General features: G+C 44.5%; 1 protein-coding gene across 4 annotated transcripts in view; it reads right to left on the reverse strand.

The window, feature by feature from the left end:
- CAAP1 (caspase activity and apoptosis inhibitor 1) overlaps positions 1–13,824 on the reverse strand; it is a 142,909-nt gene that overhangs the window by 64,826 nt on the left and 64,259 nt on the right. For all 4 annotated transcript variants that reach the window (XM_033919288.1, XM_033919314.1, XM_033919295.1 and 1 more), the window contains exon 4: positions 11,175–11,259. In XM_033919288.1, the coding sequence (XP_033775179.1) occupies positions 11,175–11,259 (85 nt within the window). The remainder of the gene's footprint in view (positions 1–11,174; positions 11,260–13,824) is intronic.

Raw genomic sequence — 13,824 nt, forward strand, 5'->3', positions numbered from 1 at the left:
GGTTCTCCACTATCAATTTGTTCATTCACGGTCTCAAAAAATTGAAGTAAATTCATTAAACATGATTTCCCTTTCCTGAAGCCATGTGTATCCAAGTGCCAGACTGCTATCTTTAATCAGTGCTTCAACCATCTTTCCAGGGACAGACGTAAGCCTCACAGGTCTGTAGTTGCCCGGTTCTCCTCTCGATCCTTTTTTGAAAATTGGCGCGACATTCGCTATCTTCCAGTCGTCCTGTATCTGTCCAGTTCTAATTGTCAGGTTGGCAAGTTTTTGCAATAGCTCTCCGATTTCAACCTTCAATTCTTTTAAGACTCTCGGGTGAATTCCATCCGGTCCAGGGGATTTGACACTTTCAAGTTTGTCGATCTGGTAGTATATCTGGTCCAAGTCCAATTCTACTGTGGTGAGGCTGTCTTCTATTACTCCTTTAAACACTTCCACTGCTTCTGGTATTGTTGCGGTGTCCTCCTTCGTAAAGACGGACGCAAAGAAGGAATTTAGTCTGTCTGCAATTTGTTTGTCTTCCTTGATGTACCCTTTTCTTCCCTGGTCGTCCAGCGGTCCCACTGTCTCTTTTGCAGGTTTTTTCCCTTTTACGTATCTAAAGGAGGGCTTGAAGCTTTTGGCCTCTTGCGCTATTTTCTTCTCATAGTCCTTTTTGGCATCCCTCACCGCCTTGTGACATTTCTTCTGATCATCTTTATGTTTGTTCTAAGCTTCGGTTGTTTTCGTGCGTTTCCATTTTTTAAAAGAGTCCTTCTTTTCTTTTATGGCTTCCTTCACCTGTCTGGTAAGCCATGCCGGTTCTCCTTTGTCTTTAGTTCTCCTTTCTTTGGAAATCCGTGGAATGTAGAGATTTTGTGCTTCCGTGATAGTATTTTTCAGTAGGGACCATGTCTGATCTACCGTTTTAATTTTGTCCATCTTTTTCTTGAGCCGTTGTTCTACCATGGCTCTCATGCGATCGTATTTACCTTTTTTAAAGTTTAAGGTCCTGGTTAAGGTTTTGGTACGTTTCCCTTTCCCGATGTCAAGTTTAAAGTTGATCATGTTGTGATCGCTCGTCCCCAGCGGGACCGTGACTTCTACTTCTTTTGTCGGTCCCCTGAGGCTATTTAGGACCAAGTCCTAGGTGGTGTTGCCTCTTGTTGGTTCTCTTACCATTTGTTCCAGGAAGCAATCCCCTAGCGCCTCCAGGAACTTGGCCTCCTTGCCGCAGTTGGAGGTTCCCGGGTTCCAGTCTATCCCCGGGAAACTGAAGTCTCCCAAGATTATTACATCGCCTGTTTTGCATTCTTGTTTGATTTCCTCTATCATTTCTGAGTCTGTTTCCTCCGTCTGTCCTGGGGGTCGATAGTAAAGGCCAATTTTTGTGTCTGTGCCATTGTGACTAGGAATCTTGATCCAGAGGGACTCCAGCTTCTTTTTCCTTTCCGTCGTAGTCACTCCAACAGATTCTACTCCTTCCTGAACATATAGGACAATACCTCCACCTTTCTACCCTACTCGATCTCTTCTGTATAGTTTGTATCCCTGTATTACTGTGTCCCATTTGTTTTCTTCATTCCACCATGTTTCTGTTATGCCAATGATTTCCAGTTCATCGTGTCTTGCTATTGTCTCTAATTCACCCATTTTGTTTCCCAGACTTCTAGCATTCGTATACATACATTTGAGTTCTCTTTGTGTTACCTTCTTGGACTTTCTACGCTTAGCTGTCTCTACTGTTTCTTTCACGGTATCCTTTTCTGCTCCTAAGTTGTCTCCTAAGTTTTCTGTGTGGTCATCCCCTCCTGTGTCTGAGTCGTCCCTTCCTGCCTTGTCTCCCTTATTTGCTGTGAGGTTGTCCCCTCCTGTGTTTGAGTATTTGCCCGTGATTCCTTCTTCGGGGCATCCTGTCGCCCGGGCCATCAACTGGTGGTCGACTGTCGGCTTCCCCCTGTCTTTTAGTTTAAAGCCTTCTCGATGGCCTTCTTCATGTTGCCTGCCAATACTCTTGCTCCTTCCTTGTATTTTCTGTAGTACTTGCTTTTTCCCCAGAACGCCATCCAGTTGCGCACGAAGTCAAAGGCTTCCTCTTCGTACCATCGTCTCATCCAGGCATTGATCGCTTGCAATTCCCCTTGTCTCTTTCCATCCGCTCTTGGTACCGGGAGGATCTCGGAGAAAGCCACCTTCACCTCCCTGATCTTCAGTTTTCTTCCGAGTGAGCGGAGCTGGCCCTTCATCTCTTCCCTGTCATACTTCCGCACGCTCACATCGTGTGTGCTACTTGGCAACACAGCTCTGTAAAAGGATCTAAAAGCGAAAAAAAAAAATTTTTTAATGTATTTTTATTCAAATTTTCAAAGAATATACCAATGTGCTTCAAAAACCCCACCCCAGAAACAAAACCCTTCTTATCCAGCCAAATCGACAATATGTTAGGTCATCAATACATATATAACATAAGGCATGAGATCACATTATTGCAGCCCGAGGTGCCTGAGCCAATCAGGGCCTTAGGCCCCTCACCGTGCATCACATGATACACTGGGGAGGGGCCTAAGGCCCTCATTGCTAACGGCAGCCGGCCGAGGAGCAGGAGGGACTGAGCACCACTCCTGCTCCCGAATGAAGGATAACGGGGTGGCGTGATGGAAGGAGGGAGTGGGCATCCCTCCTACAATATTTGCGTGGAGGGGGAGCATCTGGTGGAAGGAGGGAGTGGGCATCCCTCCTGCCATTTTGGGGGGAGTTCAGGGAGGGAGGGGGTGCTTTGTTGGGGAGGGGGGACACTGTCGGGAAGCTTTTTTTTTTATTGGGCAGATATTTTGTGTGTTATACACAGTGGCTAGCTGTTAGAGCTTGACTAATATCTTCAGGACCAGAGGAATTGGCAGAAACGCATATGGGAACTTGTGAAGCCAATCCAGAAGAAATGCATCAACCTGTAGACGACGATGAGAGTATTGTCTGGAGCAGAATTGAGGCAATTTGTGGTTGTGGGGAAAAGCAAACAGGTCTATCTGAGGTGTCCCCCATAGTAAGAAAATGTGGTGTAACACTTTGGACTCAGGGTCCACTTGTGCAGCTGAAGAAATCTGCTGAGCTTGTCAGCTAGAGCATTGTGTTTCCCTTGTACATATAAGGTTTTGAGAAATATGTTTTTAGGATTTGCCCAGTTCCAAATGTGCTCAGCTTCTTGACACAGGGGAAGAGAGCCTGTTCCCCCCTGCTTTTTGATATAGTACATGGCTACTTGGTTGTCTGTGTGAACAAGGAGGACCTGATTGGAGAGACAATCTTGAAATGTTTTCAGAGCATTGTGAATTGCTTGCAATTCTAACAGGTTGATGTAGAATGCCTTCTCTCGAGGAGACCACAAACCCTGACATCTGAGACCGTCTAGGTCAGGGGTGCCCACACTTTTTGGGCTTGTGAGCTACTTTTAAAATGACCAAGTCAAAATGATCTACCAACAATAAAATTTAAAAAAACACAAAGCACACTGTACACAGAGAAAATGTTAATTATCATTTATATTCCAGGGTTTTTTTTCCAAAGAGATCAAGGCAGATGACTTTATGCAATGTCATCTCAGTAACAACTATTCAAAAATAGACAAATATTCCTCCTCCCTTTTTACTAAACCGCGATAGTGGTTTTTAGCGCTTGGAGCTGCGCTGAATGCTCTGCACTGCTCTCGATGCTCATAGGCTCCCTGAGCTAAAAACCGCTATTGCGGTTTAGTAAAAGGGGGCCATAGTGCAAAATATAGACAGCAGATATAAATTCTCAAAATGGCCACATTTTGATCACTAAATTGAAAATAAAATCATTTATCCTACCTTTGTTGTCTGGTCATTATTCAAATCATTGTGGTCCCAGGCTCTGGTTGTCTTCTGATAATTCGCTTGCCAGGGTCTCCTGCCCATTTGTTGCTTTCTTCTTTCTCCGTCCATCTTCCATCTCTGTCCTCCCTTTCCGTTTCCCTTCCCTTCCCTGGAAGTCTGGCATCTTTCCTTTTTTCCATCTCCATCCAAAGATCCACTTTTTCTAAACTACCCTTTCATCCAGCATCTCTCCCTCCTTCCCCACCACCCCAGGGTCCACCATCTCTCCCTTTCTTTTCTCAACTACCCTCCTATCCAGTATCTCTATCCCCCCTCCACACCATCCCTTGTGTCCAACTTCTCTCTCTTTCTGTTCCTTCCTTCCCTAAATCCCATAGTCCACCATCTCTCTCCCTCTCCTCTGCTTTTAGACCCATTATTTCTTCCCCCAGCATATGCACGTCTCTTTGAACCTCCCTTCCCTCCCTCCCTCCCTCCATGTACTTATACACCAGGGCCCTCCTCCCCCGAAGGCCTGCCTGTCCTCCCTCCAAAGGCCTGGACTACCCCCCCGAGGTCCTGCGTGTTCCCCCCTGACCTCTCACACATCCATTTACCTAATTTCAGCAGGCAGCAGAGAGGATTGTCAGTACTTTAGCGATCCTTGCAGGTTGCCATAAGCCTCAGGAGCTGTCTTCCCTCTGCTGCGGTCCTGCCCCTCCTCTGAGTCAGAGGCAGTCTCACGGCAGAGGGAAGACAGCTCCTGAGGCCTATGGCAACTTGCAAGGACCACTAAAGTACCGGCAATCCTCTCTGCAGGCTGCTCCCTGCTGGAATTAGGTAAAGGGAAGCGCAGGAGGCCAGGGAGAAAGCCGGACACCACAGCACTTTCCGACTGACCTTCCCCCCTCCCCCTCTAAAACGGGAGCGGCAGCACTGCCGATCTTGCTTTAGAGGGGGAGGGGGGAGGGTCAGTCACTGAATTGGGAGGCCAATTTTTTTGGGGGGGTTTAAATTGTATCAATTCACCCAAAGTGAACGATTTGAATCGGGTAGCACTATTCCCAACCTTGGCTCTTACCACAACAGGTGGTGCACTGCTTCTGTCTCCTGTAGTAGGGCGCTAAGCTCCATCCCCACCGACCTTCTAACCCCACCCTGCCAGCACGCTGATTGGCCGGCGTTCTTCACGAGGCAGATTAATTGCATGCCGATCATGAGGGGATAAAAGAGAAGGGAAACTGAATGGCTCCGCGATCAACTCGGGTTGCCTGAGTTTTCAACTGGTCGATCGTGATTGACGTATTGGGCACCCCTGGTCTAGGTGAGCTCTGCAAACATATATGGATGCATCCATCGTATTTTGTGATGTTGAGGAAATGTGAAATAGCAATCCTCTGAAGAGATTTGTCAGATTCAACCACCATTGGAGAGACTGATGAAGAGGCAAGTTGACTTTGATCCATTGGAATAAGGAATCCGTGGTTTGAGACCACTGAGACGCTAGGGTCCACTAAGCTGATCTGAGATAAAGTCGAGCAAAGAGAGTGACATGACAGTAGATGCCTTGTGACCCATGAGATGCATCATTTGTATTGCTGAGATATTGCAGAGTAGACAAATAATTGCAAAGTTGAAGCAAAGTGGTTTGTCTTTGTTGGGGTAGGCAAGCCCGAAGAAGAGTGGTGTTGAGTACAGCGCCAATGAACTCCAACAGTTGGGAGGGCTAAAGATGAGACTTTAGAAAGTTGACTTCAAACCCTAGAAAAGCTATGGTCACTTGTGTTGCTGAGTGCACTACTTGAGGTGATGAAGCTTTTATCAACCAATCATCCAAGATACAGAAACACTTGAAACCTATGGGTACAGAGGAATGCTGCTACCACCACCAGGCACTTTGCGAATACTCTTGGAGATGAAGCAAGGCCGGATGGTAGAACTTTGTACTGGAAATGCTGATGATCCAGACGAAAATGAAGAAACTTTCTGTGTTCAGGTTGTATGGCTTTGTGTGTGTGTATGCCTCTTTGAGATCTAGAGAGCATAACCAATCATTTCATTCTATAAGAGGCTATATGGTTCCTAGGGATAGCATGCAAAACTTTTCTTTGACTAAATATTTGTTCAGATCTTGGAGGTCGAGAATGGGACAAAGACCTCCTGTCTTTTTTGGAATTAGGAAATACCTGGAGTAGAACCCATGAATTTTCTGGGAAGGGGGCACTTCTATGGCATTTAGTTGAAGCAGAGCTTTGATTTCCTGAAGACGGGACGTCTGTTGAGATGTGAAAAAGGACACTCTTGGAGGATTGTTTGAAGGAACGGTAATAAAATGAAAAGAGTAACCCTCTTGAATGACTGAGGACTCAGGTGTCCAGTGTTAGTGATATAAAAGAAGTCAGCCTCTGATGAGTAGGAGAGGTGTTGAGATGGGGATGGGGTTACTGTGGCTATGCTCTCTAGAAGCATGTCAAAAAGACTGAGCTGATTTCTGAGGAGCAGAAGTCTGAGGTTTCTGAGGCTTTTATGATTTCTGCCTCTTCTGTGGTGGGGTTTTTGAAGAGGATGAGGTGGTTGGATAATGTTTCTTATATGAAGCAGGTCTGAGAAGATTTAGATGGCTGAGTCTTAGTCTTGGATCCTGTTAAGGTAGTCCAGCTTTGTTCATGCCGAGTAAGTCTTTGGGTAGCATCCTCCATCTTGTCCCCAAAGAGCTCTTCACCAAGACAGGGAATGTTTGCCAAATGATCCTGAACGTTAACGTCCATGTCAGAGACTTGCAGCCATGAAAGCCATCTAATAGTGACAGACAGTGGTGATTGTTCTGTCTTCTTGTTTTGTCCTATTTTTGGATGGGGGTATTTGGCTGTGGGTTAAAAGCAGGATGGAGTCATATTGTTCATTGGTATAATGTGTGTGTGTGTGTATGTTCAAGGGAACCAATCCCATTGTAGTACTGTAGTTTATTTGGGTAGCATAGCATTACTATGTAGGTAGTGTGGCAATGCTACTGGGAGGGGTTTTGTGTAGGGCAGATGGTAAGGGATATTACTTACATAACAATTTTATTTGTATACCTCAATACACCGTGAAATTTGATGCGGTTAACAGGAATTAAGTAGATGACCATACATAAGAGGTCAGGATACAAGTACAAACAACATAGGATCATGACAAGGTCAGAGTCAAATACAATTATAGTATGGTAATATGAGACAAGTGGGTTATAATCATCCACCAGCAGGTGGAGAAGAGCTCTGTCATATAATACACTTCTCCCTCCGAATCCGTGGGTTTAGTACCCGCCAATTTGATTATTTGCAATTTTTTGCCCCTAGTTTTAAAATTCTGAATCACTGCGTCCCGGACCTCCCCAGACCTTACCTGGTGGTCTAAGTGGTGATACGGGACAGAAGCAATCTTCCTACGCATGCAGAGCTGTCATCAAAAATGGCTGCCTTGAGTTCCCGTGGTCTCACGAGACTACAACAGGAACTCACAGCAGCCATTTTTGATGATGGCTCTGCACGGGGCAGGAGCGTAGGAAGATCGCTCCTGCCCCACGTCACTGCTAATCCATCAGGTAAGTTCTGGGGAGGTCCGGGATGCTGGAGGGAGGCAGGGGTGGGTCAGAGTCGGCTCTAAAAGTTATCCACGAGTTTTCCTTATTCGCGGGCCAGCTCTGCCCCTAACCCTCGTGGATTCAGAGGGAGAAGTGTATATAGGATGGCAAGCCTTCTGGCCCCTGTCTTGGTGTCATTGTGCTTTCTTGGAGGCTAGAGAGGGATGAGAGCCAGAGGCTTGCTGTCTCTTGCCCCCACTGATCTTCTGCCGTGACCCCTGAAAGGACCTCTGCATTGTTTGGCCTCCCACTGTCTGATCTAGAGAATCTGCCAGAGATAGCATAGGCTGATATCTTGCTCATGACTCTGATGTCATACAGAGCATCTGCTATATAATTCATTCCAGATGGGAGCATTTGGGGGTCTTCATTTTCCTCCTGGACTGGAACTTGAGACAGCTGGGTGTAGCAAGCACATGTCACAATGGAAACTGCTGCTGCCACCTTAATCCCTAAGACCAGAGCTTCAAATTCTCTCTCGAGGACCGCGTCCACTTTACAGTCCTGAGTATCCTTTAATATCACACCTCCTTCACTAGGCAAGGAGGTTCGTTTGGTGACCTGCACCACCAGCGAATCCACCTTCAGCTGAACAAACAGCTGCTAGAAATCCGGAGCCACAGGATAAATCTTGGACATAGTCTTAGCCACTTGCAGGGACTCCTCTGAAGCATCCCAGTGGTCCGTGACCAGCTTTGTGACAAAAGGATGCAAGGGAAATATCACAGTCAGAGTAACTGAGCACTGCAATGAGGGGACTGCAGGAACTTCCAGCTTCAATTCTTGCAGCAAGGCTTTGATCAGCCAGCACATCATGGGATCTTCCCCTAGGTTTAGGGCCACCACCACTTCTTGACCACTGTTCTCATCTCATGCAGAGAACCAAACTCTGCTACAGAAACCGCATCCTGGGACAATAATGGCATGTAATCAGACTTTCTATCCTCCCAGTCTATGTCAGACTGAACATCCTGGTTTAGCTCTGTGTCTTCATCTGGTCAGAGCGGATGCTGAGAGGAGATTCCCTATGCAGTTCAAATAGGCATTCCACATGAAGCTCACAAAATCCAGGGTGAACCCTTATACTAGGGGTTCTCGAGGAACTTGGCAGGGAATCCCTGAAGGACCTCCTAGGTTCCATGGCAACCACGCATCTGCACTTAGCCAATGCACCTTCGGAAAGCTCTGGAAAGGGTCTCTTCTCTTAGGATCACACCTCCTTTGGATCACCAGCCCTGCAGAACTCAGAGGAGGCTGAGCCCAAGGCTCCCGCTCCACCGCTCATGGGACATGGATGTTGCTCGGTTGGTCATCCAGCGCAAACCTGGCATTATGCAGGGGTAGAAAGGCCTGAGGGATTCATCCCAATTGATTTTAAATAAAATGTAGGGGTTTTGAGGCAGATGGAGGTTTTTAAAATCCAAGATGACCACTGCCAGAAAAATTACATCAAATACGTCCCAATGGGGACTCCCCTGTAGTACAAAAAATGCAGGGAAAGGGGTTTTTAAAGGTGAGGAACCTTGGCTCTGGCTGCAGAAACCTTTAAAATTTTACTTTTGAAGACCGCTCCCCCCCCCCCCCCGATTTTCCCCACAGGCTATTATAGTCTTACTCACTGTGCCATGTGCTTGCCTGCTTCAGCTTAGGAATGCAGCTGGGATAAAGAGAGAACTCTGCCTCACAGGTTCAGAGTACGAACTTGAGTCTTTGGGCTGTCAGTTGGGCCAATATCAGACTGAGCCTCAACACCTGGAAAACCTCACACCATGAAGGGGGAGAGGACCATTCAGCCAGCCTACTATTAAGCCCAGCCAAGCTGGGACAGAGCCAAACAGCCTGTGCTCAAGCTTCTGATAAATCAGGGATACAAGCAGCTACACAGGGCTCCTGAGCTCCCATAAAAATACAAAAACAGGCTGGCTAGTTAGGTGTCCCCCAGGGCTGATCCTGTTAGACTCACAGCAGCAGACTTCCACAGCATGAGTCTGTGTCCTCTCTCAAGCAGAGGTCCCAACAAAGTGGGAACCCCTGGGCACTAAGCCTCAAATGGAACATTAGGAAAAAATACCTGAAAATAATAAAATTGTAGCAGAAACACTTCTGAGAAATTTGCTTGCAGAAAAAAGCTGAGGGAGCAGGAGCAACTTCCTGGGAAGGAGGGAGAGTTCAAAGATGATTGACAAAATTTTTCATGCAACTTGCGAGTTCAGATGCTTAATCCTAGCATTGACTACTAGACACATTGCACTAGAAGGCGTAATAATGGTTTTGGATTAGACCCTCTGGGGAGGGGAAGATCCTATGTACAGTTCTCTGCTTCCAATATACCATGATGAGACAACTAAGGAGGAATGAGAGCAGTGAGTAGGGGACCTGTGACAATAGGATGGTGATCAAAGGATGAGAAACTGTTTAAGTTGTGGTGTGTTCTGAGGTCATAAGATGGAGAAATTGTTGTAGCAGTGAAATGCTTTCTGCAAAGAACTTCTGAAGATACAAGATAGCACACTGGGGAGTACTCCCTTTTGCTGGAGGGGCTGGTGATATTTACAACTGGAGTAAGAGCATAGGCAGACCTGCTAGGGTGTCCTGAGCAATTTTAGACTGGTTTAGATCTATGGCTGGAGATACGACATCTGGAAAATAAAAGGACTGGCTATTTGAGTGCACTGTAAGAGGATGCTGCTTCTTAAAAGGCTGAAGCAGTGCTTAGACAAATTAGTATCTGCCTTACCTTTCTTTGAAGACAAGGTAAGTAACAAGTGTTTTTGGTGTTGCTGGAGCCACTTGCTTGCAGCATGGCTGGGATGCAGTGCTGGGGTCTTGGGTAGTGGCTTGTTTTCTGCAGCATGCAGGAAGTCCGAGTGGTGTTAGTATCCAGTCTGCAGGTGTATGAGGTGATGTCCCTCAAGAACACACTCCTGTGAGTACCAGCAACATTCACGCCAGAAATATTTCACAGCAAGGTGGCATGAAAGAATAGCCATAAAGGGACAAAGAAGAACTGCACAGTATTACAAAGTTTTCTGTTAAGTTAATCAGATTTTCAGCAAAATCAGCTGGGTGGCAGAGTCATTCAAAAGACCCTAGATAGAACATATGTAATCATCTTTGGCAAAAGGTGACTAAAGTTACAGAATCAAAAAATGAATTTTAGTGAATTCTATTAGAGAAAACAATTTGTAATGCTACAGTCAAAACACCATCCCATTATGTGAAAAAATGAAAAAGTTACTAAAGTTCAAACATGAATTTTTTTTCAGACAGCTTATGGACTCATGACATGAAAATTGCTCATTCTTACCAGTTTGGTTCTGCTACTTAAGTGACTGTCTAAAGGGAAAAAGTAACTAATCTAAACAGAGAGAAATCTGGATATATAGTTTTAACAACTAAGACAAAAATAAAAACTGAAGAAAACAAAACCAGTATTGGAGAAACAAGAGTAGATTTAAATGAAAATGTTAGGACAGCTTTGTCCCCACATCAGTTCAACATAGGGTGGGGGTGGGGGGGAACCTGAGGAGAGTGAAGGAACTGCTGCATGTGGTAAGGGCCACACTGTCAGCACCATCGAATATTATATGTGCATCTGATTCAATCCTACTTGCCAACTAGAGAATATGCACTACAATCTGTGAGCTGTAAAGAAGTGGCATAAACTGCAAGAAAAATCTTCAGGATCCACTATAAAATGGGGGGGGGGGGAGAGAAAATCAATCAATTCATACCCTCCAAAATCTTCATCAGCTTCTTCTCAGACATCAGCTCTAATTGCTCTAAGCAAAGCTTCTTAATTTCTTCTAAAGAACAGTCCTAGGGAAAAGAACAGAGAAATATTATCAGACATTTAATAAGAACATAAAAATAGCCTGTGTCAAACCAATGATCCGTCTAGCCCAGTATCCCACCTTCACGATGGCCAATTCAGGTTACAAGTACTTGGCAAAAACCCAAATAGTACCAATATTTCATGCTACCAATCCAGGGGCAAGCAGTGGCCTCCTCCATGCCTGTCTCACTACTGGCTTTTCCTCTAGGAACTTGTCCAAACCATTTTAAAACCAGCTACGTTAACCAGTCTTACCACATCTTCTAGCAATGCATTCCAGAACTTAACTACTCTCTGAGTGAAAAAATATTTCTTCCTATTGATTTTATAAGTATTTTCCTGTAACTTTGAGTGTCCCCTAGTCTTTGTAATTTTTGATGGAGTAAAAAAAAAAAAGAAAAAGAAAAAAGAATCAATCCACTTGCACCTCCTCTTCTCCACTCAGGATTTTGAAGATTTCAATCATATCTCCTCTCAGCTGTCTCTTTTCCAGACTGAAGAGCTCTAACCTCTTTAGTCTTTCCTCATACGAGAAGGGTTCCATTCCCATTATCTTTTACAAAGCCACAGTAGTGATTCTCCCATGGCAAATGCACCAAAACTCGTAGGAACTGAATGGGCTTCAGTGCATTTGCCATGAAGGAATCACTACTGCGGCTTTGTGAAAGGAGCCCTTAGTGAGAGAAAAAAATTCAAAATCACTAATTCAGGGACGTCACCGCTTTTTGTGGTTTAAGTGCCCTTTTACTAAAGGGTGTTAAGGGCTTAACACAGTGTTAATACAGAAAACCAGGCAGCTGCAAAAATGTATTAAAGTGTTTTGTGATATTTTGCCTGTTTTTGCATGCTAAACACACAAACTATTTTTTTGAAGTAATTTTTGAGGAGGTATGTCAGGGATGGAGAGTGGGAATTCCTTCATTATTCCGCTAGCACATTATGATTCGCTACAGGAAGAATCGTTCTGGCAATTAATAACAGAACCCAACCTGGATAGAACTATTCTGGATTTAGTGTTTACAAATGGGGAAAGTGTTTCAGAGGTTATGGTGGATGATCATTTGGCATCTAGGTGATCACAGAATGGTTAGGTTCAATATTAAAATGCAGGACAAGAAGACTCAAATTTGAAGGTTCTAAATCTCAAAAGAACAAACTTTGTCAAGATGGGGGAATACTCAAGGAGGAGTTAGTTGGATGGAAACAGCTGAACGAAGTAGAAATGTAGTGGGCAAAACTGAAAGGAGCTATTCTAAAGGCGACAAACCTATATGTTAGGAAAGTACATAAAGGTAAAAAGGAAAAGAAGCCCGCTTTGGTTCTCAAATGTAATAGCTGAAAAGGTGAGAGGAAAAAAGGTTAGCTTTTATAAATTACAAAACGTTGCAGAAGAGGACGACAGACAAAAATATGTGGAAAAGCTATCAGAAAAGCAAATATGCAAATGGAAGAAAAGATAGCTGATATGGTAAAATTGGGAGACAAAACATTTCTTAGATAAGTGATGGGAGAGTGTCAAAATGGCATAGTGAGGCTCAAGGGTGAAAGGGACAAGCAGAAACCAATAAGGATAAGGCTGAACTGCTTAACAAATTTTTCCCATGTGTGTTTATGGACGAAAGACCAGGGGTAGGACCACAAAAAATGAATGCAAATGGGAATGAATGTGTAGTAGATCTGGAAAGATTCTCAGAAGACTATGTTTGTAAGGAACTAGCTAAATTAAAAATAGACAAAGCGAAGGGGCCTAACCAGATAAATCCAAGGGTACTCAAGGAATTCAGAGAGGTTCTGGTGGCTCCATTCTCTCATCTTTTCAATGCTTCCTTAATTTGGCGTGGCCCTAGAGGATTGGAGAAGGGTGAATGTGGTCCCTCTGCATAACAGCACAAGTAAGGAGGATTTAGGGAATTACAGGCCAATTAGTCTGACCTTGGTAGTGAGTATACTAATGGAAATGCTTCTTAAGCGGAGGATGAGATTTCTAGCATCAAATGGACTGCAGGATCCAGGGCAGCATGGTTTTACAAGAGGCAGGTCTTGTCAGATGAATCTGATTGATTTCTTTGACTGGGAGGGGCACTAAATGTAGTGTACTTGGAATTTAGCACAGCTTTCAACACTGTGTCGCATAGGCGATAGATAAATAAACTGAATGCATGCAGTATGGACCATAAAGTGATGAACTGGATTAAAAGCTGGTTAAGTGGAAGGAGGTAAAGGGTAGTGGTAAATGGAGTTTACTCAGAGAAAAAGGATGTTGTTAGAGGAGTGCCGCAGGGATCTGTCCTTGGGTCGGCTCTATTTAACATCTTTGTGAGTGATATTGCAGAAGGACTGTCTGGCAAAATTTGTCTTTTTGTGGATGATACCAAGCTCTGGAGACTGGATAACATGAGGCATTACCTGTAAAGAATCAAACAGTAAATAAGCATACAATATAACCCTAAGAGTATCAAAGAACCAAACACTAAATAAAGAAAATAATAAAATCCTAAGGCTCTCTATACTAGTCTAATAGATTCCTAGTAGCTTAATAAGGTTAATTA

This window comes from Geotrypetes seraphini, chromosome 1 (assembly GCF_902459505.1).
Source record: "Geotrypetes seraphini chromosome 1, aGeoSer1.1, whole genome shotgun sequence".
Lineage (NCBI taxonomy): Eukaryota > Metazoa > Chordata > Amphibia > Gymnophiona > Dermophiidae > Geotrypetes > Geotrypetes seraphini.